The 27,952-nt window shown below is 51.0% G+C and overlaps 2 protein-coding genes and 1 long non-coding RNA gene across 10 annotated transcripts in view; 1 reads left to right on the forward strand and 2 right to left on the reverse strand.

Moving 5' to 3' along the window:
* The window catches only part of LOC141423387 (uncharacterized), a 20,438-nt gene extending 19,945 nt beyond the window's left edge, over positions 1-493 (reverse strand). For both annotated transcript variants that reach the window (XR_012448203.1, XR_012448202.1), the window contains exon 1: positions 448-493. This is a non-coding gene — a long non-coding RNA (uncharacterized lncRNA). The remainder of the gene's footprint in view (positions 1-447) is intronic.
* Sdcbp2 (syndecan binding protein 2) overlaps positions 1-14,172 on the forward strand; it is an 18,644-nt gene extending 4,472 nt beyond the window's left edge. For both annotated transcript variants that reach the window (XM_074074483.1, XM_020176252.2), the window contains exons 2-9: positions 4,167-4,239; positions 5,466-5,535; positions 6,275-6,375; positions 10,152-10,310; positions 10,921-11,096; positions 11,177-11,348; positions 13,334-13,425; positions 13,655-14,172. In XM_074074483.1, coding sequence (XP_073930584.1) covers positions 4,186-4,239; positions 5,466-5,535; positions 6,275-6,375; positions 10,152-10,310; positions 10,921-11,096; positions 11,177-11,348; positions 13,334-13,425; positions 13,655-13,709 — 879 coding nt within the window. In that variant the 5' untranslated portion in view covers positions 4,167-4,185 and the 3' untranslated portion in view covers positions 13,710-14,172. The remainder of the gene's footprint in view (positions 1-4,166; positions 4,240-5,465; positions 5,536-6,274; positions 6,376-10,151; positions 10,311-10,920; positions 11,097-11,176; positions 11,349-13,333; positions 13,426-13,654) is intronic.
* Positions 14,173-14,721: 549 nt separating this feature from the next.
* Snph (syntaphilin) overlaps positions 14,722-27,952 on the reverse strand; it is a 40,961-nt gene continuing 27,730 nt past the window's right edge. For 2 of the 6 annotated variants that reach the window (XM_074074484.1, XM_074074485.1), the window contains exons 2-5: positions 26,904-27,538; positions 26,161-26,367; positions 22,609-22,758; positions 14,722-18,979 (exon numbers count right to left, since the gene is read on the reverse strand). In XM_074074484.1, the coding sequence (XP_073930585.1) occupies positions 17,806-18,979; positions 22,609-22,758; positions 26,161-26,367; positions 26,904-27,085 (1,713 nt within the window). In that variant the 5' untranslated portion in view covers positions 27,086-27,538 and the 3' untranslated portion in view covers positions 14,722-17,805. The remainder of the gene's footprint in view (positions 18,980-22,608; positions 22,759-26,160; positions 26,368-26,903; positions 27,539-27,952) is intronic. The other 4 variants (XM_020176255.2, XM_074074486.1, XM_020176256.2 and 1 more) reach the window with 4 other exon arrangements.

The following is a 27,952-nucleotide window of genomic DNA, read 5'->3' on the forward strand; positions in this document are numbered from 1 at the left end:
AACTTCCTGCTGTTAACCTGGTCTGTGTATTCCTGGGCAACATGGTGTACATTAAAATGGGAAAAAGTTTAATCATACTTGTATATAACACATTATCAGCAGGTTTTTCTTTCTTTTCCCCCTACATGAAAGTTTGGCAGACATTGGAAGGTTCTGCAAGACAGAGGACAATTTGTTGTGATGAACTGTCATGTCCATTACAAGAAGTCCATATCCCTAATTCCTGCCTCTAAATGCTGGCACTGCTTCTCCAGTCTTGTGACAGCTAAAAATGCCCACACAAATTCCCAGTCTGTTCTTTGGAAAACCACATGTGATCAATTCAGTCAAATAACAGTTTGGGCCAGCAAATGTGTGCTGGCACTGTCTGGTGAGCAGGGGTAGGGTGTAAAGTAAGGTCCGGCGTGAGAAAATAGTTATTAACCAAATAATATGATAAATGCTTACCATAGACCACAGTACAGGTCAGGGCTGAATATACAAAAGGACTCAGCCAGCTAGCAGGGGTCACATGGCCTGGAAAAGCCAACCAGAGAAGTAGCATCTGAATGTGGCCTTAAAGGAACTACACAGAGGAGGGAGTTGTGCCAAGCATGACTAAAACAGGTGCACAGTAAACAATCAGATGTTTTGAGTAAATTGATGGATGATCAAGACAAAACATCTCTGCTGGCAGGGAGCCATTCCCCACTCTATAGTGAGCTGCTACAAGGCAGGGAAAGACACATTTCCTGACACTCCCTCCCAGAGCCCAGCACAGAGTTGAGACCCAGAGGTGTCAGTGGTAAAAGGGTTCTAGTCTGGGGCAATTTTCATGAACTTGATCTCTGATCTTGTGCTCTCCCAGAGGACAGCTGAAAAAATAGAACTGCTCAGTGCTATGGAGTTAGAAAAAGGAGGGCAAAGGTGGTCTCTTAGGTTCATTTCTGCTGTTCATGTGTGATCCTGGGGCAAGGCATGCTTTGATAGGTGGTAACTGCTGAGCACTGTCCCTACATGTGTACATAGTGGGAAGGTCCCAGGCCCATTTAAAGGGGTTTCTTCCCCTTGCTGCCCTAACGGATGTCAGAGTCAGATGTGGTCTCCCTTAATTTCTGTTTGGGGATAATCATTTCCTTTCTGCCCCAAAGGTCAGCTTAGGGCAAGGGTCTGGAGTTGGTTGCCTCCAGGAGCCAAGCAGGCAGTATAAATCAGTGAAGGGCTGGCTGGGTACTTCGGGAAGCACAAAGGCAAGTGTACCCCCGTCTGGAAGAGAGCAATCCCTGGCTGGGTGTTGCCATGCATAATTCATTCCCTTGCCTTGTCAAATGTTTTAATTTTTTTTCATTGCAAGTTAAGAATGAAAAATTTTATAATTTATATTTTTTAATGTTGGCACCAATTCAAACATAAAAGAATAAGGGCTGGAAGCAAGGCTCAAGTGGTAGAGCATCCACCTAGCAAGTAGGAGGCCCTGAGTTCAAACCCCAGTACCACAAAAAGAAAAAACACCCCATATTTGAGGAACAAAACAAGACTGTGAGAGACAAAAGAAGCATATTTGGATCTATGGCCCTTGGTTTCATCCTAGGAAGGTGGGTGGTGTTCAGATACCAGAGGTTTGCTTTACAAGAAGAAGGAGGAAGCCCAGTCCAGAGGTACTGCCTCTGCTGATGTTACCGCCTTACTGCTAGGGGCTAACAGTTCTAGAGTGAATAAGAAGGCCAAGTTCCAGCCCTTTTGGGACTCCCAAAAGCCATAGGAGTAGCAAATAATCAACAGAAGTAAGAACATGTGGCGAAGGCTACAAGGAGTACAAATCAAAGCAGGCTTCCTGCAAGAAGGGTCCCCTGGTCTGAGAGTTGAAAATTACTACAAGTTAGGCAAGGAGTGCTATTTCAGACAGAGGGACTAACACTTGCAAAGGCCCAAAGACAGGAAAGAACAACATTCATTCGCCTATCTGACAGTAGCTCATCATGGCAGGCGCTGAAAGTGGGGGTTGGGAGAAGGACACATGGCAAGAAATGAAGCAGGAGAGTCAGGCCGTTGCACACAAATGTCTATTGGGACTCCAGTGAATACATGGCCTGGGTGTAGGAAACAACAGAGAACAGTAGGAGCTAGGCATGGTGGTACACACCTGTAATCCCAGCTATAGGGGAGGTGGAAGCAATAGGATCATAAGTTTGAGGAAAGTTAGCATGTCCCTATCTATGAACCAAAAGGACTGTGGAGGGGGTGGCTCAAGGGTTAGAGTGCTTACCTAGCAAAACTGGAGGCTCTAGCTTCAATTCCCAGTATCCCCCCACCCTGTGCCCCTGAAAAAGTGGTGGGGCCTGGGCCCCCTAGAGTCTGCTGCTACTCACCTGAGTAGCACTTGCAGTTCGGGATTGCCAGCTCTTCCTGTTTTTCAGGAGTATTGGGACATTAGATTATTAAATGCAATGTCTTGAGTTTGACATTTAGGCCGTTAATTTGAACATTAAGTACTCTGTAAGGTCAGATACTATCAGCTTCCATCTGGCCAATGGGCCACCAGTTCTAATCTGTAGAAGAATCAGGACGTTCTTGTGAGCCATTTTGGGAAATGTAGGCTAGATTCCGAGGGTAGTGGGGAGCCACCGAGGGCCTCTGAGCATAGACACAACATCCTGGCTGAAAGGGTTTGGTAGCTGCCTTCTGAAAAGCAGCAGGAGGGGAAGTGGTCACCTGGGGGATGTTGTGGCACTGGGATGGACAGGGAGGTGAAGGAGGTCTGCTACCAGGATATGAGAGAGAGAGATTTGATGACAGGTCAGAGGCATGGTGGGGTTGGGTGAGAGTAGGACACAGGCTAGGGCAGCAGGGGCAGAGTGGGGAGGGACAGTGATGTGTGAGAATGTCCTTGTGCCTATGGGTCACCTAGGGAGATTCCCAGCAGAGCTGGTCCTGGGGGTGCTAGACTTCTGTCACCCTGGTGCAGACTACTAGACTCTCTGTGCTACCACCAGGCGTTCCTCTATCCCATGCACCTATAAAAGTTGGGCAACTAGGATCTGCCTTAACCCCAAGTAACTTCAGCCAACTAGGAAGACAGTTGAAGAGTGCAGGGCAGGAGGCTGGCCCAGAGCCTGTCCTGGGGGCCTCAGGGTGATGGTGTACTGGCCTGTCTGCATGGGAGGCCTGTTTAGCAGCTGAGGGTGACTAGGAGGCAGGGTGAGGGCATCCAGCTGCAATGGACTGCCCCAGCAGGGTGCAGGAGGTGTGACAGAGCCAGGGTCTGGCTAGTGGGTAAAGAGAAAGAAGCTAGAAGAAGGAATGCTCCTTCCCATGTGCCATCTAGGAAGGAAAGAACATGTTTCTCAGGAGGTTACAATTTGAACTTCTCTGGGCACCTTGCTCAGAGGCTCTACCAATTCTCCCCTGGGACAATTTGAAAATATTAGTGTTTGCAGTGCCCCCCCTACCCACAGTCCCTCCTTTCTCTGGAGCAACACTCTGTTGAATGTTTAAATTCTGCCCCAGGATGGGGGCGGGAGGCTAGTGCAGTGCTGGGGATTGAACCCAGGGCCTCCAGCATGCGAGGCAAGTGGCCTACCACTACCTATGTCCCAGACGCTGTGTGCATGATTTAACAGATTTCCATGAGTTGTAACCTCATTTTAGCCAAGATCAAGAGTTGCCAGGTAGACAGAAAATGGGTAATATACAGTGGAGCTCAAATTTCTAGAGGTGGGTGGAAGGTGGAGGTGGGAGGATTCTGGTGTCCTACTGCCTTTGTGGTTATGGGGTGATGCAGTAGTACGCAGCAGGTCCTCAATATACACCTGCCGCATTGGATTTAGGTCTTGTATGAGCTGACCTCATTAGTCTGTCTGGCTTTTGCCACATGGCAGGGGAGATTGTGGCCTATGATCCTGCCTTTCCTGGCCATTGTGTCCTGAGTGGTATCCTGGACCTGAATTCTAAAGCCCAGATTCTGTCAACCATGGTAGAATGGAATTTTGTGGGTGGAGAGTCTGAGCATGGGAACCAAACAGACTGGCTCAGATTCCAGTTCCCGTGTCTAAAGTGGGGAGAGTAACCCCTCCCAGTACCCTTCTCACATCTGTGCTAGGGGCACACCTGGCAGGAGGTAGATGTCCATGCCTCCTCTCAGGAGGCTAGGAGCTGCATCCTCATCCCTCCTCACCTGTGTTCTGCAGGGTGTTCCAAGGAGCCAACATGTCTGCCCTGTACCCATCTTTGGAGGATCTGAAGGTAGACCAAGTCATCCAGGTAAGCTAGCCTGGGCCTCCTGAGGGTGGCCTGGAGGATTACCCCAGACTAACGAAGGGAGGATCGCCCTGGCGGGTGCTGGGAATCGGGGAACCTTGGGCATTCTTGAGAGGCCCCAGGACATGCAGGGTCTTCTGGGCAGAGGAGGTATCCAGAAGTCAGGGCCCATGGAGTCATGGGAGAGGAAAGACCAAGCATCCACAGACATGCCTGTCATGCTTGGCTCTGTGCCAGCGCTTTCTTATTTTCTGCAGGTAGACCCTGTGCACAGGGCCCACTTCCATAAGAAACCCAGTGGGTGTGGGCCTTGACCTGCTCAACTTCTAGAAGTTTCCCCTATCCTCATCCCACTGCCCTATGGTCCCAGAGGGCATTGAGAATTTGGGTGTTCCCCATTGAGAACTTGGTTGGGAGGTGGCCCTGGCTGCCACAGACAACAAATGGGTGGTCATGGGCTCCAGGAGAACCTCCTCCCAGAAAGATGCATGTCCGCAGAGGCCACATTTAAATATATTCATATAAAAGTTTAATGGACACATAGTAACTATGCACTCACGGGGTACAGTGTGGCATTTCAATACATGAAGACAATGTGTAATGATCAGATGAGGGTACTGGCATACCCACCACCCCAGACAGTTATCATTTCTTTGTGTTGGGAACACTTAAAATCCTCACAATTAGCTATTTGGAAATATTCAATTTTTTATTGTCAACTAGAGTCCTACTGTGCAATAGAACATTAGAAGTTATTTCTCCTATCCAGAGCACCCTGTACCCAAAACCCATCCTGACTCCCCCAAGGCTGTTCTGTTCTCTTCTTCTTTTTTAAAATTCTTTTTCTTTCTTTATCTCTGTCTTTCTTTCTCTCTCTCTTTCTCTCTCTCTCTCTCTCTCTCTGTACTGGGGACAACATATACTTTGATCATATTCATCCCCTCTATTACATGTTCTTGTCCCCCCCTCTCCCTTGTTCTCTACTTTGAGATCAACTTTTTGCATATGTGAACATGTGGCATTTGTCTTCCCATGCCTGACTTATTTCACTTAGCATAATTTAGAGTCCACTTTTACAAATGACCTGAAACCTTGAGGGTTCCTGGACAGCCCCCACCTTAGTATCCACTGACATATCCAATGCCGAGTCCTCTGGATCAGGAAGCCCCAGCTCCGAGACTTCCTGGGGTTCCAGCTGCAGCTGACCCACACTCCCTGCCTCTTCCCAGGCCCAGGCTAGAACTTTGCCCAGGATGCCTGCCTTGCCGGCCCAGGAGGCAGCTCCCTCCCCACCTTCAGGTGAGTGAGGTGTTCGCACCATGACAACCCATCCCCAGCTCGAGCACTACTGTGGGGCTCCAGCACTGGAAAGGACTTGGAGGCTTTCTTGTAGGACTGGAGATGCCCCCCTCACCAGGGCCAGAGGATGTGGCCTTGCCTCTTCTGGCTACTTCCCAGTGCTCTCCCCTCACCCACCCTTGTGGTAGGCTCTATGCACACTTCACTCTCACCAGAACTCTTTAAGGGGATGCTGGGAAAAGTGGCTTAGTGAGGCAGTAACTACCTGATTTTGGTCTACCTGTCCACGTGGGGAGATCAGGATGTTTGTGGTGCCCTCTAGAAGTGCTTGTGGCAGTCTGGAATAGTCTGAGATTGAAGCTTGAACTCAGGCCCCCTCTTCCTATCCCCAATGTGTTGCTGTCTCCCAGGGGCCTGCCTGTCCCATACCTATGCTGGCTCTGTGTGAGCTGGTACAAAGTCAGTTGAGTTCAATACCCCAGTGATACATGAGGTACTTGCTGTCCCAGGCTGCTTCTGGACAAAGGCAGAGCCCGCATCTCAAACCTTGTGCAGAGATGAGCCGCATCCTACCGAGAGCTCCTGGAGAGACACAGCGTGCCATGGGAACCATGGCATTCTCGAGAACGAACAGCTGCCCAAGCTCCACTTCTTACTGACCAGAGCAGCCACCTGGAGGCCAGGCAGGGTAGCTAAACACGGGGCCTTGAGTAATACCTTTCTTCTTCTTCCCCACCAGTCTTGTACCCAAACCTGGCAGAACTGGAGAGCTACATGGGTCTTTCCCTCTCCAGTCAAGCAGTCCAGGAGAACCTGCTTCAGATTCCAGAGGGTGACAGTGTAGGTATTTGTTTACAGCCTAATGTGGGCGGCCATGTCCGAACCTGCTTCCCTCTTCATTTTACCATTTAGACTTCCTCTTTTTTCTCTGTTTGAATCTCCTCTTTGCCGGTGTTCTTATTTGTGGCTCTGTTTCTTGGTGGCACTTTTCATTTTGAGTCTTCAGGAAAAATGTGTTGGGATTTCATGGTGTCATGTCTTCCCTGCTCTTTGAGCTATGACTTAAGGCTGCTGGCCTGACCCAGCTGGATGAGGCAGCGTGCATGTGCCTTAGAAGCAGTATCAGGAACTTGTCACCCAGCTCTGGTCCCCAAGTTAAACAATAATGCTTGGTTCCTGGTTTTCCTGGCTTCAGATAGCAAAAGAGACCATGACATGGTGGCCTTCACTACTGAAAACTCATTCATGTACAGATTTGGTACAAACTCAAAATCCCTTCCCATCAGCTCTGGAATCTCTGGGGGCCATCTGTCAGTGTCTCCTCTGCCAGCCCCTTCCTGAGCCAAAGGAATCGACTGCAGAGCTCAACGACAAATCTTGGTGAGGCTGCAGGGTTTTGTGAAATTGGTGGATGTGACCACAGAGAACTGCCATGATCATATACAAAGCCATTGACAAATGAGATCTGACAGGAGAAAGTCCATAAGATCGAGGACATGAGGACCTTGAGAAAAAGTGTGGCACTCTGGGGAGTTTCTGCACAATGACTCCTGTGGTGATCAAGCTGTGAAATGCAGCCATGAAGAAATAAGGGTGTGTTCGACACAGCTCGACCCAGTTGGTCTTCATTCCACTGCTTAGCACCTGAATAGATTCAACCCAAGTTATGACAGGTGGATTTTTATAATTTTAGTTTTTTCATTGTTTTTAACTTTTTTATTTTTAAGTAATAATAGGCTCACAGGAAGTCGCAAATATACTAGTATCAGAGGACAATATCAAAACCAGGAGCTTTACACTGGGGCAGTGTGTCTGTACTTCTGGGTCAGTTTATCACGTATTTAGATCCATGTAACCAACACTGCAGTCCATCCCACAAAAGTCTTTTCTGGTGGCCCCATTTGTAATCACACCCATTCCCTTCCACACCTGCCGGACCACTGGCAACCCTGTTTCCTGTCTGTATAATTTTATCATTTCAGACAGTTACAGAAGCAGGATCATACAGTGTGTGACTTTGAGGTTGGTGTTTTCACTAAGTCATGCCCCTCGAGGTCCGTCCAAGTTGGGGTGATATATAATTTGTTCCTTTTTACTGCTGAGAGGTGACACACACGTGTTTAACCCCTTGAGGGACATTTTAGTTGTTTTTGGTTTTGGATGATTACAAACAATGCTGTTTGTATATAGGTTTTTGTATGGACTTAAGTTTCCTTTTTTTTTTTGCATGAATGTCCAGAGTGCAATTGCTAATTCATATGATAAATGTATGTCGATTTTTTTTTTTATTTTTGGTGTTACTGGGATTTAAACTCAGGGCTTCACACTTGCTAGGCTGGCTCTCTACTGTTTGAGCCTTATCCCAGCCCTCTTTGCTCTGTTTATTTTGGAGATAGGGCCTCACCTTTTGCCCAGGCCAGCCTGGATTGGGATCCTCCTATTTTACACTTCCTGCTGTAGCTTGGATGACAGGCACATCCAGCTGTTTTCCATTAAGATGAAGTTTCCCCAATTTTTTTTGCCCAGGCTGGCCTGGAACTACAATCCTCCCAATCTCAGCCTCCCATGTAGCTTTGTTGAATTTTTTAGGAAGTTGCCAGACTGTTTTCTAGAGGGACCGGGTCATGTTACTTTCCTATCAGCAGTGCATGAGTGCACCACCTGCGCGTGTGTTCATTGTAGCCATCATGAAGGGTGTAGAGATGCTCACCCTGGGTTTCATTTTGATTTTCCTAATGACTAGTGATGGCGGACATCTTTTCATGCATCCTAACTGGATTTTTAAAGTCAAGTTTTGGGGCTGCATTACCTATTCTAAAGTGCTTTTTCAGATGTGTGGTTTGTAAATATGTTCTCCCAGTCTTCAACTTATCTTTCCACCTCTAAAAGAGTCTTTTGCAGAGAAAAATTTGTTTATTTCTTAGGGTTTGAACTCAGGGCCTCACACTTGGTAGGCAGGTACTGTACCACTTGAGCCATGCCTCCAGCCATAAGATTTTTATTTCAGTGAAGCCCAACTTATCATTTCTTTCTTTGGTAAGTCACTAAACAGTTGTTCCTGTTGTGTGTAGCTATTTCCAAGCTTTCTATTCCATTCTGTCAACCCTGTGTCCAGTACCACACTATCTTGGTTATTGTAAGTATAGGAGAAGTCTTGCAATTTGCCATAGTGATTCTTCTCATTTTATTCTTTCTTTTTGAATTGTTTTAGTTATACTAATTCTATTGTCAGTTTTTATTGTTGTGCTGGTGATGGCATTTACAAAAGTTCTTACAATATATCAAATATATCATACTTGAATTCACCCCCTCCACCATTCTCCTTTATCCCCTCTCCTCCCATTCCTAGAATAGTTTCTATTGTCTTTCCATGTAAAGTTTAGATTAGTCATGTCTGTATCTACAAAACAACTTGTAGAGATTTTGTTAGAAATTGTGTTATGTTTGTACATCAGTTTTAGTTTCATTTTTTTTTGTGACAGTGTCTTGCTATATAGATTCAAACTCATGATCCTCCTACCTCAGCCTCCCTAGTGCCAAGTTTGTAGCTGTGTACCACCTTGCCTGGCTTGTACATCAATTTGAGGAATGTTGACACCTTTACTGGTTCTTTCAATCCATGGCTGCAGAAGATTTCCTGTTTATTTAGATCTTCATTGATGTTTATGTGTTTTGTCATTTTGGCAAAAACATATACAGTTTTTGTATATGTTTTGTTAGGTATGTACCTAAGTATCTCCTTTTTAAAAAATGATTATAAGTAGTATTGTATTTTTTATTTCAGCATCTGCTTGTTCTTTGTTAGTATATAGAAATACAATTGATTTTTCAAATGGAGTCTTGCTATGTTGCCCAGGTGGTCTTTAACTCCTGGGCTCAGGCAATCCTCCTGCCTCAGTCTCCCTAGCAGCTAGGACTACAGGAATGCACCACCGTGATCAGCATAATTGATTTTTGTGTGTTGACCTTGTATCCCATAATTTTGCTGAATTCATTTATTAGACCTAGGAATTTATTTGTAGATCCCTTGGGATTTTCTAGTAGACCATCCTGTCATCAATGAATAGGAACAGCTTATTTCTTCTTTTCTGGTCTGTATGAATTTTTTTTTGTTTTCTTGACCCATTGCACTGGCTAACTTTCCTAGTATTATGGTGAGAATGGATATCCTTGCCTTGTTCTGCATCTTAGGAAGAAGCATCCATTAATTTTTATACTTATGGATTAAATTCTTTCAAGACAAAAATTGGATCAAGCCTAGCTCTCTTATCCCCTATTGCTTACTATTTACTATAAAACTTATTTCTATTTTAAGTGGGTTTTAAAGGGACCTGTTCTTGATATTAATTTCCCTTGGAAAATGAGGGTCCCAGCTTGATTTTTTCCTCCCCATTTTTAGGGGTATGAACTTTGATGCCCTCTAGTGGTTTCATAAAGCCACGTCCACTTTCAGTCCCTGCTAAGAACTGTGTTGTCTGGGGTGGGAGGTGGGGGAGGGGGTGGAAGGAACTCAGGGACTGCTCCATCCTCCTTTGCCCATTCCTACCCCAACCTCAGGGATCCCTGAGGCATAGGACCCCAGGCCTCTGGTTGATATGCTCCTCTGGTGTCTGCAGATAGCGGTCTCCAGCCCCTGGCCCAGCCAGGTGGTGGCTCCAGTGTCTGGGAACAACCTGGGCATACGTCGTGCCGAGATCAAGCCTGGGGTGCGTGAGATCCACTTGTGCAAGGATGAGCGAGGCAAGACTGGGCTGCAGCTGCGGGCCATCGACAAGGTAGGTCGATGGCAGGAGATGAGTGCCTAGGAGGAAAACGCACCTCTCTGGGGCTGGACAGCGCTCTGGGGATGCACATGTGCTGTGGCTTTGGGCCATAGTTGCCCACCTGCCCAAGATGGGGCAGTGCACAAGGGGCCTCCCCACCATGGGCCCTGAGAGAGCCTTTGTCCACAGTAAGGAAGGCGCAGGGTGGGCATCCTAACACTGAGCTCCAGACTGTGCCTGGTTGCAGTAACCACCCTCCATCTACCACTCTTGGGCTCCTGTGGTCCAGAGCTTCCCATTTCCTGTACCCCAATTTCCAAGGATCTGGCTTTGGGGTGACTGTAGGCAATAGCAGTCAAGAAAGACAGGTGCCTTTGGGAGAGGCAGGATAGTAGAGTGGTTGGGAGCCACCTCTGGCAAGGGCTAAAATCCTGACTCAGCTTATTCTAGTTGAGTGGCCTGGTGTGTTTCCTCCCCAGGAACATAGGGGGCAGAGAGCACATACCCATCGTACCCGCCTTGCACAGCAAGCCTACCCCGTGGACTCCAGGAGGATCAGCTTGGAGGAGGGATCTGGGCTCACCAGCCAGGGATTCTGACAATTTGGTCCTGCCTCCCACAGGGGCTTTTTGTGCAGCTGGTCCAGGCCAACACCCCTGCATCCCTTGTGGGGCTGCGCTTTGGGGACCAGATCCTGCAGATTGATGGGCAAGACTGTGCCGGGTGGAGTGCACACAAAGCCCACAGAGTGGTGAAGAAGGCATCAGCAGAGAGGATTGTCATGGTTGTTCGGGACAGGTGAGTAGCCAGGTCCCAGGATCCTCTCTGCTGGGCTCCAGCCACACCCCCAGGCCCAGCTCACTTTTCTTCTCCACCAGGCCATTCCAGCGGAGTGTCACCATGCATAAGGACAGCTTGGGCCAAGTTGGTTTTGTCATCAAGAAGGGGAAGATTGTGTCTGTGGTCAAGGGAAGCTCTGCTGCCCGCAACGGGCTCCTCACCAACCACTATGTGTGCGAGGTGAATGGGCAAAACATCATCGGGCTGAAGGTAGGTGGTGGCCATGTTCTTCCAGGAGCTGTGGGCACTAGGGAGGCAGCTGGGGTGGGACGGCTCCTGTCTGCACAGGCTGTGGCCCCTGCTTGAGCTGCATCCTCTCTACCTCAAAAGTACTGTAAGCTTTAATAAGACCATGTGCCTAGAGCGCCAAGCAGTGCCAGGTATATAGTGAGTGCTCAGTAAGTATCAGCTGCTGTTACTAACTCACAGAAGGTGTCAGCATGCATGAGGACTCAGGCACCCAGAAGGTGGCTACTGGCTACATGGATTGCCTCCTGACTGCGCGGTACTTCTGTTTGCATGCTGATCACATTTCGTAATAGTTTCTTTTAGAAAAATCATTATTCAGAAGTCCATTTCTGACCTTGTTTAGTTTTCAAAGGGCGTGGTCAGGTTATTTTTTGTTTGGTTGGTTTGGTTTCTTGTGGCACTAGGGATTGAATCCAGGGCCTCGCAAATGCTAGACAAGCATTCAACCATGTCAGCCACGCCCTAAGCCTATGAGTTTTATCCTTACAAAACCAGGAAGATGTAAGTGGTCTAGTGCCATAGACATGGAATGAGGAAGGTGTCTTCCAGGATTGGACCATGGACAGACAACAAGTCATGTGGTTTTGGTATTGAACAAGTGAAAGGGGCTTTATCCTGACTCGATGCCACTTGTGCTAAGAGTGGTTCTCAATCCCAGTTGTCATGCACAGTGAGTCTCTCTCCTGTGACAGAGCTTCTGTGATCATGGGGCAGGGCTGTCCCAGCAGAGAGGTTGCATCTCACTTGGCAGCTGGCACAAGCCATTCCTGTCACATGATTCTGTCTCTCTCACAATCTTAGGAGGCTTGTTCTGGTGACCATTGTGGTCAGGAAGTTCTTCCATAATATCTGACTATGATGATGCCTCCTAATGTCTCCTTGCCCCTTTATCCTGGCTCAAATACCAGCAATCCAAAAGAAACTCATTCTACTAAAATAGTTGAGTGTAGCAATACCAATTGAGAGCAGTCAGGTTCAGATTATTAGCAAATTGACTCCTTTGAAGGCATTATCGCTCCTAGATCTTAACTGTTCTGGAGAACCATCATGCTAAGATGTGAGTCTCTCATCTGCATGGGTGACTCAAGACATCATCAGGACCCCTACCAAGCCATGGCCCCATGAGGCTCTTAGAGACAAGGTTTGTCCCTCTACTGTGTGGCTCAGATGATTATTAAAAGCATTTACCTTTTCCAAGTTTACTTACTTCTATCCTGTGGCCATTGCTAGTGGCACTCTTGTGACACATCTCCCATTTAGTCTAGAACAACTAAGAAAACACATAACCTGATTACTTCTGTGTGTTAAGAAAAGGTCACTAGGCCCTGAATACTGGCAGAGGCTCTTCTGGCCACAGCTGCGGTGTTTTGGACCGCTGGCACTTGCAGACTTTTAGTTCATTCTCCCCACAATCTAAATGACTTCTGCACGCTTCCTCTTTTGTCCAGTCAACAAGGTGGGAGAGGAAGAAGACCCATGTGGTCAGCTCAGGTGGGCCTAGAGTGTCCCACTGGACACATTCTTTGTAAGTTGGGCCAGAACCCAACTGTGGCTGTCAAACACAGGGCAGTCAAACACTATCTCCTTGTCAAGGAGATAGGAGATAGGGAAATGTAGGCCATTGGAGGCAGGAGGAGAATCACATTTGTGAGGCTGTGCTATGGGTCAGGCCCACACAGCTAGCCTGAAAGGGGAAGGTGGGGGGTGGCGTTCTCTTGGGACACTGGAGATCCTCAGGTGGGAAACCCATGTTCTTGTTGCAGCAAGACCCCGTGTGACCCTCTCCTGACTGCCCCAGGGTCCCAGGCGGCCCAACTTCTGCAGGCTGGTATCAGTAGTGTCCTTTGGCAACAGCCATGCTGACCACTACCACCCCCCCCAACACACACATATACACAGAGGGGCCTCTGGCCTCCAGGTTGACTACTCACTCACTTCTCCTCCAGGACAAAAAGATCACCGAGATTCTGGCCACAGCTGGAAATGCTGTCACCCTGACCATCATTCCCACCGTGATCTATGAGCACATGGTCAAAAAGTAAGGTCTAAGGCTGCACCCCTCCCCTGCCCTGGCCTCCTGGTGCTGACCCTGGGTGCAGTCCTGCCCTCCCCATTATCCCCTCCCTCCAAGGTGGCTGGTAGCTTCTGGTGACTTGAAAGCCTTAGAAGTGGGGTATGAGATGATGGCACCCCTGGGGTGCACAGACTCTGTGAGGGCGGGGAGAAGGGGCTGCACTTTCAGCCCTTGTCACTGTTTCTGTGTCTAGGTTGTCCCCAAGGTTGCTCCATCACACCATGGACCACTCTATCCCAGATGTCTGAAGCCACAGGAGGGCAACTTGGGCCTCCCACCTCCCTGCAGGGAAGAATAGCCATCTTCAGATGACAGGTTGCAGCTGGGCTGCTGCCTGGGGTCAGGGTCTTGAAAGGGGGTGTTCCAGGTGGGTGGACTTTGAATGGCGTGAGTCTGTCACTTCTGCACACAGGCTTCCTTGGAGTCTCAGTGTCCTAGTTGGGCGGAGGCACAGGCAGGGCCCCCAGGCAGCACATTCTCTGGGCTTAAATGCTGGGCATGCAGACAGGGCAAACACTTCTCAGACTTGGGGCTGGGTCCCTTTCAAGATGTTGCTGCTACCGGGAACAGCTACAGGATTTGGGAGAGCAGAACTGTGTTCTTAGTGAGAATATTTTCTTTGCCTTTACTGCTCTTTGTCACAGACTGTATATAGATTGTATAGTTAGAATCCTTTACTGTCTTTTGAATAAAGATTTGGTTTAAACACAATCTTGTTCTCAAAAGTAATTGGAAATTCCAGAATTCGGGTCCCATGTCATGCTGGGGCTTTTCTTATAAATCGTGACGAGGCCAAACCTTTTCTATTATGTACTGCCTCTGACAGCGGTGGTTTGGCTGTGCCTCCATCACATGTCATGTGTTCCCTGCCAGTCTGGTGCAGGGATGACTGGTACTGGGGGCTGTGAGGCAGCAGGATGGGTAGACGGACCCCCTCCAGTGCCATGGTGTGACCATGGTTGCAGTGGGCATAAGAAACTAGTATGGGGGCTGCTGGGGAGGAAGAACTGCAGTGTCCTGACAGTGCCCTGCAGGATCTGACACCAGAGGGCAGCAAGAGTTCTACAGCCTGTGGTTTCCCAGCCCCATGTAGCAAGATCTGGAGGGGCTGACCTAGCATGCTGCTTTCTGCTTTCCTCTGTGCTGGGCATGGATGAAATAACTCCGCCGCCCACACACACACTTCTCCCCTGCAACTTAGAAACTGACACAGTAGAAAGAGACCAGGCAGGAGGCTCACTTGTGTTCATGCTTTAATTCAGAGCTGTCTGCTGTAGATACAACTCTGTCTGAACGAAAGGACAAAGGAGACCAGAGTCAAAATCCCTCCCCACCTCCCCCCTTCCCACATCCCCTGAATTCTCTTGTCACGAGGATGGCCTAAAATGAGTGCACTGTGACCTGTTTGCATTGTCCCTAGGTCAGAGAGGGAGTTGTGAGTTCCTGGGGCAGAGGCCCCTCAGGAGGCCTTTGCCCTAGAGTGTAATTTGCCCCCCACCCCACCCCCAAGTGCTGTCAGATGCCCCTGTGCTAGTGGCGACTGGGAAGGTGTTTCAGTGAAAAGCTAAGTTACCCCCTTGAGAGATATGGGTCATAAACTCTGCTCAGGGCAGGCTCATTGCAGAAGTCCTGCTCCCAAGTCCTGCCTGAACCTGGATCAGAGGGCAGCAGGGCTGCTCTGGCCCTGGCCCCAGATCTAAGAAACAGTGGTTCCTGGGACACTGTTGCTCAGGATTTTATCAGCTTGGGCTGGAGACTGGGGAGAGGGGAGCCCCAAAGATTTCTGCTCCAGAAGCTGAGGCAGGAGGGAAGGGCCACAGCTCAACAGGGGGAGGCATTGAGCAGAAGGGAAAGGGAGCTTCAGGGGATGGCTTGGCCCCTGGCCCCAGCCTTACCCAGTCCCTTGCTCTATACCCTGACTTGTCAGGCCTGGGAGCCCGAGTCAGCAGGCTGCTGCACACCTACCTCCAGGAGCCACATGGGCAGTGCTGTCCCTTTGCATAGATGCAGGACACTGAGCACACAGACACACATGGACACGCACACAGACACACACACATACTCAGGAGCCAGGCCAGGACCACCGGCCTGCGGGGCCCCAGAATCTGTCCCAACGCTGGGCAGTGAGCCTCTTCCTTCACTGGCAAGAAGAAAGCCCACCAAAGGCCTCACCAGAACCCACAAAAGTCAGGCCCCTCAGTACAATGGGCTAGGTTTCCTGGTGACCACACAGGCAGGTCTCAGGCTACAGAAGGGGCAGAGGGTGGCCATCAGCCCCACTCACCTTGTCCGCAGGTGTTGGGCCACCCACAGCCCAGCCCTTTACCATGGCTCCTCCCATAGCAGGGACATTGTGGACTATAGCCCAGCCCTGCTCACGTTCACCAAAACACAAAACACAATAGGAAGGCCACAGACAGCAAGACGTGGACAGGAGCAGAGGGGCTGCAAAGCTGGACTAAACTCCAGTGGTGAAAAATATATAGATATTTTTTCCTGTTGTCAAATATAGTTCATACGTTTATTTTCTCAGCAAAGCTTTGACGACTGTTTCTAAGGAGACGCTACGCAGCTCCGTGAGTACACGGCACAGAAGGCTGGATCCGTGGCCAGTCCTGGTTTGGCTTTGGATTAGTTTTGTCCACTGCCCCCTCCGTGGCACTACCCCAGTGTCCTATGGGGCAGCTCCAGCTAGGCCCCAGGTATTCAGGTTTGGTTCAGCTGTGGCTGGGGGTGTTCCCCAATGGATGGCTGGCCTGAGGCCCTGGCTGAGGTGAGGGAGCTTTGGAGGCACAAAGCGCGTGGCAGAGGGGCTCTCACCCTGATGGTTGGGCTGGCTGCCCACTTCCAGTGCATGCAGGTTCCCCCTCTGTGAGAGCACAGTGTGGAAGGGCAGTGGCCATCGGGGCAGCAGAGAACCAGAGTGGCCCTGAGGCCAGGAGGGTGAGTGAGACTCAAGGTCTACCAACTCCCCAAATGTGGCGCCTAACCCCTGACGAGTAGGTGGGATGACCAGATGGGTGTGATGACCAGATGGGTGTGATCTCGGGGGGTGGGGGGAAGAGGAGGGAATTTACTTGGTAGACTAACAGTGGGACTAAAACATCAGCAGTTCTGCTGGGACTCAAAAGTGATCCCAGGGAAAGAAGGGACAATGAACCTTCCCAGGCTGATGGCTTGGGCTAGGAATAGAGGCCACAGGGCTCCTGCCCACCCTGCCACAGCCCTGTCCAGGAAGCACACCCCAGGCTCCCTGCTTTGGCCTGAATGACATCATGGCTTCAGTACCCAACCTGGAGATTCATCCTGACAGAGTCCCTGCTCTCCTCAGAGGCAAACACATTGAAGATTTAGGAACGCTCATCCCAGAAAGCAAGCAGCCACCCCATTGTAGGTCTTGGGATAGGTGGGAACTGAGTCCCAAAGTGAATATAGTGCAAAGCAGAAATCAGGCCAGAGGGACTCAGGCAAGCCCCAGAGACAGTCATGGACTCTGGCTTCCTCACCACAGATAACAGCCAAAGGTTCCTGAGTCCAGCGTGCCTTCCAGCCTGCAGGTAAGAGCCTCATCTCAGAAGGTGAGGGCTCCTGGAACTCCCTGCCCTGCCTCCTCTGTGCTAGTGAGCTCCCCCGATGGTGGCTGGGGCTGGGGCACAGAGTTTCTCTGGATCCATACTCACAGGAAGACTGAGCTGATACACCCAGAAGCCAAGATTGTAGAGAGGGATGAGAAGGACCGACAAGCACAGAAACCACTCTCCCTTCTGCCCCTCCTGCACCAACATCTTTCCTCTAGCCCATGGCCTCAATTGAGCTTCTGCATCCCAAGTGGGGAACAGGCCAGGGGTGCTGGAGCTCCAGCTCAGGCCTAGGGGTTCTAGACCCTATTCTACACTTCAGGCCACAGCTGCCTCCATCTGAGAAGATAATCTGGGCAGAGGGCAAGGGGTGGCTTGGGAAAGAAGGCATGGAGGAGGCAGGACAGTGCAGGGAGCAGAGGGTTCCCAGATAAATAAATGCAGCCAGAGACTCCTGGAGCAGGGCCCATCCTACCTGAAGGACTGGGTGGACAGAGGGGCCAGGCTGGGGGCCCTCACCAGCTTTTCTCTCTGCAGTGCATCCAATCAGTATGACTCCCTACTTTCTCACTCTTAAAGTTGTGGGATGACTTCCTCAGTCTCTACTCCCAGCCCCTGACACTGTTAACATCCTGGGGAAAATGGTTCCAAACCCAAAACTAAATAAATATGTTGCCCATGGGGATATGCGAGGCGGAGAACAAATGACATCCCTACAATCAGTGGTCAGGCTGCTGGAGCGGAGCACTGCCCTGGACAGGCCTCCTCAGAGCTGGGAGCCACCTGCCGAGCTGGGGCTGGGCTGGCTCAGTGAGCGGCAGCTGATCCTGCGGATGGAGTGCAAGGCCACGGTGCAGCAGCCCCGCAGCAGGGAGCTGATGTTGTAAATGGGCTGGCCCTGTCGCCGCTGGGAGCGGCAGAGCCAGGCCACCGTGGGCACGGCTGGCACAACCACAGCCAGCAGATCCACGATGTAGTGGCGGCTCCAGTAGCTCTTGGGCTCCTTTTCAGCTGAGGCTGTGGCGGCCTCCTCCTCGTCTTCCACAGGGCACACCACGCTCACCGATAGCCCAGGGCTGGGGTTGGCTCCAGGCTGGTGTGCGGTAGGCCCATGGGTGATAGGCTCCGGGGCCTCAAGATCGTCACCCACTGTCACCACCACTGCTGAGTTAGAGTCTCTGGGCCCTGGGGGTTGGGGATCTGGTCTTGGGTGCCAGTCCTCAGGGACTGTCCCACACACCTGGGCCTGGCTCACTTTCTCTAGGATGGTGTCCAGCTCAGGCTGGTACTGCACAAAGTCTGTCTGGATGGCCCGTTCCTGCATGCAGCTGGCCTGCACGCCAGCCTCCATGCCACACAGCAGCTTCTCGTAGGTGTTGCTGGCAGGGAAGCGGGGGCCCAGGTTGAAGGAGCTCTGCTGCGAGGCTTCTTCCAGGCCGCAGTCCACCCCGGATGACAGCAGACTGCTGGCCTCCAGGACATCCGTCCGGCTCAGTGTGTCATCAGCAGCCACAAAGCCACTGTCAGCTCCATCCTCAGCAGAGGCGCTGTGGGGATCGTCAGGCTGGTGGTCACCACAAACAGCTGGGTCGCTCAGCTTGGTGTAGGTGGAGCTGCGGGTGAGGGAACGAGCAGGGGAGCCACCAGTTGACTCCCCAGTGCCCTCCTCCTTGGCAGCACCATTCTGGGCCACCTCCATGCTGTGCAGCAGCGTCTCCAGCTTCTTGTTCTGGATGTTGATGTCCACGAAGTACTTCTGCAGTCCCTTGTCTTTGTCAATCAGGTTGTTCTTGACTGTGTCGATGACCTGCTTGAGCTGCTTGATCTCCTTTCGGGCCTCCTTCAAGGCCAGCTGGGCCTCCACACGGTGGCACTCCTCCTCGATCCAGTCTTCCTGCATGCGTGACAGCTGTGTCTTCAGGTCATCAATCTCTGTGTCCCTGCAAGCAGAGGAGACACACTTGCTCACTGCCTGCCCCCTGGCCTGTCACCGCCACCTCAGAGAGGCAAGAAGGGGCCATGTCATTGAGCACAGAGGGCCTTGTTCTGTGATGGCTCAAAGGGAAGGAAAGGAGGACTGTTGCCTCTTGTCCTTGTTCCACAGGGAGTGGTAAGAGTGGCTGTGGGGGCCCAGGGGCCAGGGACAAAACAAGAAAAGCCTCCTACTGGGAGGGAGAAGAAATGTCAGTTCCCACCCTTTAGGGCCAACCCACAGATGACTCCGGTCATGGTCATAGTTTACACTGATCATCTAGAGGAGAGACTAAACAAAGATGTGCCACTGCTATTAAAAACCCAATGAAGCCAAGTGCTGGTGGCCCATGCTTGTAATCCTAGCTACTCAGGAGGCAGAGATCAGGAGGATCATGGTTCGAAGCCAGCCTGGGCAAACAGTTCGTTAGACCCTATCTTGAAAAAACCCTTCACAAAAATAGGGCTGGTGGAGTGGGTCAAGGTGAAGGCCCTGAGTTTGCAGGCCCCAGTACTGCAAACAAAACAAAACAAAAAAACAATGAAATCTTCATGTAAAACAGAAACTAGACCTAAAATTTCTAGAAAGGGATGTGGCTGGCCAGTTGTGGTGGTTCATACCTATAATCCCAGCTACTTGGGAGGCAGAGATTGGGAGGATCATGGCCATGGCTGACCCAGACAAAAAGCTGATAAGATCCCACCTCAATAAGCAGCTAGGGTGTGGTGCCTTGCTCCTGTGGGTTTTTGCCCATGGGCAAAAACCATGAGATCTGATCCAAAAAACAACTAAAGCAAAAGGGCTGGGGGCATGGCTCAAGTGGTACAGCGCCTGCCTGACAAGTACAAGTCCCTGAGTTCAACCACCAGTACTATCAAGAAAAAAGAAGAGGTTGTGGCCTCCTGCTAAAGCAGGTTGTGGATGTTTTAAATGGAGGCACATTTGGCCAGAGATCATGAGGAGAGGGTGGTGCCAAGAGAGAAATGACCCTCTTGAGTGTTGGCAGAGGAGAGATGATTTTACTTCATCCGTCAAGCAGAGGGATGAGAAGTGGTAGATGAGTTGGAGGAGGGTGAGGAGGACAAGGTGGCTGTTTTTCATCCACACAAGAAGTTTCTTCTTTGCATCTACATCAAGAGGAGAGGCTGAAAAGGTGGTGGGGAAAGGTACATAGCTGCTCCTTAGGGAAGGGATTGCCAGACACACAAGACAACCCAACTGGAAGATGGTTGTCCAGAAATGCTTGGGCTTTTCCAAATCTCTGAGTTACAGATGGATCCAGGTGAGTCTGAAAAACATGCGGGCAAGTCTGGAGGTAAAACCAGGGTGAGACGGAACAGAAACTGATGGCAAGTTGAAAGAGAGGAGGAAGATCACTCAGGAGTCTGAAATCTGTCCTGGGCATCCTTCCTACAAACCTTCTTAGTGACAATGGTCCACATGCAGCCACTCACCCTGAATCCTGGACTCATGTGAATAAACTCCACACATGCCTGGCCCTCACATGTGTGTGTGTGGGGAGGTGGGGGTTATAAGCTCAATGGCGATTGTGCTAGACCAGGCCCCACAGACTTTTCAAAGTCAGACTAGAAATTCCACCCAGGAACTGACCCCAGGAATCCCACTATACGACATGCTGGAGGGACTAGGACTGTGGGGCTGCAGCAGCCACAGGGGTCAACAGTGGCTTCCAGTGGTCTGGAAGGGGCCAGCATGCAACAGGATATAGCTCATCAGGGGAAATTACAGAGGACCAACAGGCATGGGGAGCTGGAAGACAGAGGACACAGCAGGACACATGACTTGTTTTTCCTCTTGCCTGAGGGCAGGGCTCATTCCAGGTGGCCTTCTTGGCTTTTCTCCCCACTCCTCACATGCTTTGCCCTGGGCAGAAAATGAGTTTAGAAGAAGGACTAGGCATGCTTGGCTTGGCTGCTTCTTGGCCTTTTCTCCTTGCAGCCAGCTGGACCCCAGCCAGCAATGGCTTCCCAGCACTGGCTAGGCCTCAGTGGACCACTGAGCATTTCATTTGAACTGCACTTTGAAGGATGAGGTTGCCAAGGAAGGGAGATAGTGGAAGAGCCCCTCAGGTGGTGAGGACACAGGGTCCAGAGGCACAGAGGTGTCAAAGCACATGACACCTGTGAGGAATAGAAGGTAGGACACACCAGGAAGGAACACCTAGAGAGTATGAGGAGTGGGGCAGCACAGAAAGGACAACTTGCCACAGGGGCCTGCAAAGCAAGGTTAGCAGTGGGTAAGGTGAGGGAGAGCCCATGGCAGGGCATCCTGCCAAATCATGCAGGATGATGGTCACTGGGAGCCAAGGGGCTGGCCTGAGAAAAAGAGAAGAGACGGGCGCCACCTCCTGAGGACTCTGATGCAAAAGACCAAGCTAACCCTGGGCATCATTGGGAAGCAGAAATAGAAATTGCAGCTCTGAGTTGAGGCCCGTGGAACACCACTTAAAACCACCTACACTCTGAAACCACAACACATCCAAGGTCAAGAAAGACATGGTCATGCATGCTACATTACGAAATGTTCAGAGGGGCAGACTGTAGAGACAGAAAGATTAATGATTTCCAGTGACTGGGTGGTTGGAGAGAAATGGGGGGGTGATTGCAAATGGGAATAGGGTTCCTTTTGTGGGGGTGATAAAAAGTTTATGGGAGTAGGTAATGGTCATGGTTACAGTTCTGTGGCTATATTACAAATCGTCCAAACTGTACTTTAGATAGGCAAATTGTATGGTATGAATTACATAGGACGAAGTGCTCTATAAAGCTTCTATACAAGAGAAGAGAAGAAAAAGGAGAGGAGAGGAAAGGGGAGGGGAGGGGAGGGGAGGAGAGGGGAGGAGAGAAGGACATGGTTGTGGTGTCTGTCCTGAGCTCTAGAACCCTGCACAGGGCCTTGTCCAGTTCATGACAGACTAGGTGATTGACAGATATAGTCCAGAGAAAGGCAGTTAAGGTGATGGGCAATCAGGGGGCGACACTGCCAGGCTGGAAAGACAGAGGCTGGGACAGTTAGGATTGAGCATCCGCAGGGCTCTGAAAATGAGCACAGCTGGTTCTATGGGCTCCTGGGAGACCCAGTCTGGTCAGGAGCTCAGCAACAAGTCCCCTGAGCTTACATCATCTGTAGGCAGGAAGCAGATGAGGAGAAACTGACTTGGGAGTCTAATATCCCCTTCTTGTCCCAGGAGGCAGAGGAGAGTTAAAAGACTCTTTCTCACCCCCAGGGACAGAAACACCAGAAAGACATTTTGTGCTCCAGCTTCCTGGGAAGACAGGAACCAGGGGATACGAAGCAGCCAAAAGAGTCTATGGAACCCAGGCTTGAAGGGGACAGCCACAGAAGGGAAGTCAACAGGAAGCGCTCATCTGGAACCCTCCCCACCTGCCCCAAGCTACCTACAGCAGTCAAGGGGAGTTGGGGGCTAGGAAAAAGGACCCAAACAAGCACATGTCTTAGCTGACAGGTAACAGCAGGTGGAAGTGGGCAGCTCCAGCCATCCCTTCCTCCCCAGGGTCCCAGCTCCTCCAAGTATGGAGCTGGTGCTGTCCCCAGGCCACCCCAACTGCTGCTTACCGGTCCTGGAGTCGGTCCTGCGTGTCCTTGAGCCGGGCCTTCAGGTGCCGGATGCACACCTCCTTCTGCTGCAGTGGGGTCAGGTACTGCTCCGGTGTAGGGGGCTTGATGCCATGGTTGTCACTGCACAATGTGTATTTCATGGAGCGCCTGCAAGAGGATACCCATCAGATGGGTGGGGGAGGAAGAGGCTGGGCAAGGCACAGCCTCTGGGGAGGAGGGAACACCGGCCCAACCATCCTCTGCCCATGACCACCAGACAGATCCAAGCCAGGCCTTCTGCACAGGGTCCTTGTGTTCACGAGGACATGCAGCTTTCTGGGAGGTGGGTTTCAGTAAAGGTTTTATGAATGAAGACTGGGGACTCAGGGCTCCTTTGGTCAGAGAAGGGGAGACATATCACAAGGTGCACCCATGACCCTGGCACCTGCCCAGTGCTTTACAGAGCCATCAGCACTGTCCTCACGGCAGTGCTGGATACAGAGAAGCCTGCATCTTGAAGAGGGGTGTTGACTTCAAGGAGGCTCTCACCCCCAGCCAGTCCCAGTGCTCACTCAGAGCTAGATAGTCATCCCTAACCCTGGGAATGAGTGCGTGGGCTGGTGGTGCGGAGGAGGAGACATGGCAGGGAGGGAGCTCTCCTCCCTTGAGCTCAGAGCCCAATAGCCCACGGACAGGGAGAGCAGACGCACGTGTGTACACACTCCGACTCCTCACCCACCCTCATGTACATGTGGGCACGCATTATAGGCACATACACACACAGGGAGTGGTGGGAAGTCCCAGTCACTCCTTCCTCCCAGGAAATCCATGGATTCTCAGCCCATGTGTACCTGCACATCCACGTGTGCACACACACCTGTACATCCCTGTACCTGCACATCCCCACTGGCTTCCTGCCATCCACATGGGTAATCACATGGGCCAGGACACGAGCACATGCACACATGCACACATCCACCCCTCTGGGGCATGTGTGAGTGCATGTGTGGACACTGCTAGGGCTGGGCATGGGTCAACAGCCTGGGTGGCGGCAGGCTGGGCGAGCTCTGTTCCCAACACAGTGGCACCTACATGGTAATGTGTAGTCCTGAGCTATCAGTGCTGTGAGGAGGCCAAACTCCTGAGGAGCAGGGAGCTCATTCCACAACAGACTGGTCCAGACGGCTCCACCCACAGCTTCCTGGCGGCAGGTTCTTCTGCTCCTTGAGAAACCCGCTTAGATCTTGGCTTCAAGCCTCCAGTATGCTCCCAAACTATAGACCCAGGCTTGTGGCCATCACATACTGCTCCACTGGAGATGGCAATGCTCAGGCCCAGGGCTGGAAATGATAGGCCTCAGGAAGGCCCATTTGTGGAAGTGGCCAAGTTGGAGGCAATTTTAGAAGTTTTATGGAAGCTGTCTGATGCTTACTGAGGTATATCTATCTGTAGGTTGTAAGCTGTTGAAGAGAATGTGCTGGTAGGTGTGGAAAGATAGAAATGGTTTTCTTCACCATGCCTGAGTTTAACTCAAGCCAAGTCACACACAGGCCTCTTTCCTAGGCAAGGGGTGGGGTGTGGGGTGGGAGCTTGAGTTTTTCTGCTCCAGTCTAAGACACCTCTTTCCAAAAGAGAAGCAAGCCATATGATAGCACTGAGCTGCCCTGCAAAGGCTGTGGCTGGAGGACACACACTTGTGACAGTACAGAGAGGTCTTTCCCCAGCCTGGGGCAGGGTGGGCAGTGGTGAAGGAGCCAAGATCAGCTAAACTACTCAGAATTGAGGACTGAGGGAAGTGACTGACTGCTTTAACTTTTATTATTTGCTTTCATGAATATTTTCCCCCAATATAACACTATCCCATTTTTAGTCACTGGCTCTATCTTTGTAAAAAAAGTTATATATAAAAGTTATGCACTTCTATATAATTCTATGTAATTGTATAAAATTATGTGCAATATACACATCATTCTTCTTTATATATTATATATAAATATTTTATATGTTATATACATTTTGTACATAATAAAATTTATGAAACAAATATATACTTATATATGTATGAAACTAAGAAGAAAACTATGCTATAATACATTTCTCAGCTACTCACAGCTTAGAAAGCCTGGTTATTTGCAGTGAGGTTCAAACAGAGGCCCCACTGCTCACCCAAGGGCAGCAGCCCATGTGGGGGTGGGGGCAAGAGAACATTTTAAGCAGAAGCAGGGCTCAGCCTGGAGGTTGGGACTGCCCCAGGGGCTATAGGTAGATGATGTGGGCCAAAAAAATCTGTTACTAATGAAAAACTATTCAAGTTGCCAACTATACACTTTTCAAAATGAAAGCTAGCATACCACTCTTCTGTTACCCCAGGCTCTGTGGTGGGTTATAGGCAGGATGGGACCTGCACACATGTGTCACCTCTCCTGCTGTTATGGTGGAACCCCTGAGAATTGTGGCTGCAGCAGCTCCAGACATCATGGCACACAAATGACATCTTTTCTGCTTCAAGGGGCAAGACAAGCCTTCCCGAGATGTGATCTGGCCATGGGGGAGGCAGGCCAGGCACCTCCTCATCTTTTTGCCTCAAGTCAGAGCAAAGGCCTCTGAAGGGCTGTAACCGTCCATCTAGGATGTGCAGGTGGCATACGTCTAACCACACATTGACACCTCCAGTTATTAGCTTCATTTTACCAACAAGGAAATGAGTCTCAGAGACAGGAAGTGACCAAATCCAGAGCCATGCTGGTTCCCATGCTCCTTCACTGTCCTGTATTTCAACCCTGGGAAATAGGATGAGGCTACCATTCTTGCTCACTTTCTGGTCTTCGGGACCCACAGCTCCCCTTTACTTGCTTCTCCAACCTGACCTGTGTCTCAGGTCTCGGTTCACCATGCTCAAGACCACAACAGCCCGTACCAACTCTGTAACGCATTTTGCTTTCCAAACCGACACCACCTCTGCCATTCTTGTTATCCTCTGAGGAGAACAAGCTGGCAAATGCTCCTGGCTGCTTCCCCACATCCACCTTGCCTTCTTCCCAACAGAGCCCCAGTTTTGTTTTGGGTGGCCTTGTACAGGGGAAAAAACTAACTCTCTCTGCACTAATTGGCCAGGCAGCTAGTCAGTCACCTGATCCCGTTCCAGCCAGCGAGGTATAGGCAGAATTTCCTGGGGAAGGTGTCCCTTTTCAGGAAAAAGAAAAAAAAAATCCTTTATGGGAACTTTGGTCTTTGCTATCTTCTTCGATAGCTGAACCAATGGCTGGAGGTACAGGAGCCATCTTGGGATGATGAGAACAAAAGCTGTTTTGCAAGGATGGTGGAACAAGAAGAGGGGAGACCCCTGATGCTCCAGAAAGCCTGCCTCTGGCTGCCTCCTGGGGAGGCCTGATTAGTTTAAGCCTCAGCCAGGTATTATCACATCTGTCTTACAGAAAGGAACTGAGGCACAGAGGGCAGAAATGAATTGCTCAAGGGCACACAGTGTCAAGATGGCAAATACCGTGCTGCTTCCACCTCCTCCAGACACCAGGTTGCCAGGCAGTGAGGCCATGGGGAAGGGCTGGTTACCTGGGTGTGGGGCTGCTGTCACTGCCCTTGCAGGAGCCAGAGTTGCTGCTGCTGCTGAGGGAGGAGGTGCCGTAGGCATCCCGCACGCTCACGGGTGGAGAGGTGCGCCTGGAGGCGGGGAGAAGAGGCAGGTGCTCATTCTGGCTGGTGGGCAGCTGTGGGCACTGGGCGAACACTGCCAGGCCGCTGCGGCCCAAAGTGCCCCCACTTTGGGGTCACCACAGGGAAGAGAAGCAGGGGGAGAAGAGGACACATAGAGAAGGGTGACAGAACAAACAGTGGAAATCAAGATGGAAACCAGAAGGAGGCTGGTCATTCTGGTTCCCAAGGGACAAGAATGGAGGCTGGGCAGGACTGCGAGCGGAGGGTGAGACCCCCATCTGCCCTTACCAAGGATCCTCAACTTTCAGGGTTCCCCAAGCCCAGGGGAAGAGGGGGAAGAATGGAGCCAGCAGAGTGGGGAAAGAGGGTGAAGCTGAAGGGAGGCCACCTGTATGCCTTCCTTTTGGGCATGATAATGGTGGGGCAGGGGCTGGTAGGAACCCAGTAGTTTAAGACCCCAGATAACTGTCAGATCCATTGTGTCATTGGGCCTTAAATAGTTCCTGGAGGAAGTGAATGTTGGCAAGCCTATTTTAAAGAAGGGAAAACTGGGAACATGCTACATGTCAGCAGAGGTAGAAATGAAGGCCCTCCCTCCTCCCGTCCCTGAGGCCAAGGTTCTGGGCAAAGGGGAGACTCACCTGCGGGATCCAGCAGGGGTTCGTCTACTCCCCGGCAAGGACATGGCCATGAGGCTGCGGGTCCGGGTGAGGGGCGGGATGGGCGGTGTCCCCGGGGCTGAGGAAAGAGGGTGGGTTGGGGGGGCCGCGGGGAGGGCCGGGCTGGGCCATGTCATCCTCTCGCTGGGACCGCTGCCTGGCATGGTTTCTCCTCTCACCCTTTGACAGGACACCCCAGGACCAGAAGAGGGCCTGGCAAGCTGGGCTCTGGCCACAGCTGTCTCCACCAATGAGTTTAGTGGGGCTGGCACACAGGCTCCCACTGCCTGACTTAAAATCACAGTCCTCAGAGCCTCAGCAGGGGCTAGAGTTCATCAGTCTGACCCCGTGTCCTTGGTGGAGTGACGGTGTCCCAGAGTAGGTGAAGGCCTTGCCCACGCTCACAGAGGCAGCAGGTCTTCTACTCTATGAGCCAGGCCTGTTTCTCCCCAGGTCCCTGCCACTCAGACCCCGCCTCCCGCTGTCCAGTCCTCCCTCCTTGGCAGGGGGATGCAGGATAGAGGAGTCCTGGAGTAGGACCAGGAACCCCACATCAGAGCAGGCTGGTCTCGCTGACTGTCACCTTCCCAGTTGGTGCGTGGTTCAGGGCTTCCCGGCTACAGGGGAGACAAGACAGACCAACATACCGGCACACGTGTAGAAAGACAAATGGAGATGCACAAATATGAAAAGGTACCATGTCCCGTCATTCCAAGATGTGCCACACATGTCTTTGTGAACATGCCCAAGCACCTACCCAACATGCAAGACACGCAGCTGGGCTCTGGCCCCATGCTGGAAGCAGGCATGTCTGTACCCACCATGCAAGTACATGAGGATTCTGCCACATCCCAGGAACATAGGGCACAAATGCCATGCAGATGAGGATGGGGATCAGGGGAGCAGAAGCCCTCCCAACTTGCTACTGGGTATCTCTGCAGGTGGGCCCAGCAGGAAGCGGCCATGCTTGGGAAGACTCTTGAGAAGTGGGTAGGTAAACTCAGGCCACTGGCTACTGCTAGGAGTCCTTA

This window comes from Castor canadensis, chromosome 5 (genome assembly GCF_047511655.1).
Source record: "Castor canadensis chromosome 5, mCasCan1.hap1v2, whole genome shotgun sequence".
NCBI lineage: Eukaryota > Metazoa > Chordata > Mammalia > Rodentia > Castoridae > Castor > Castor canadensis.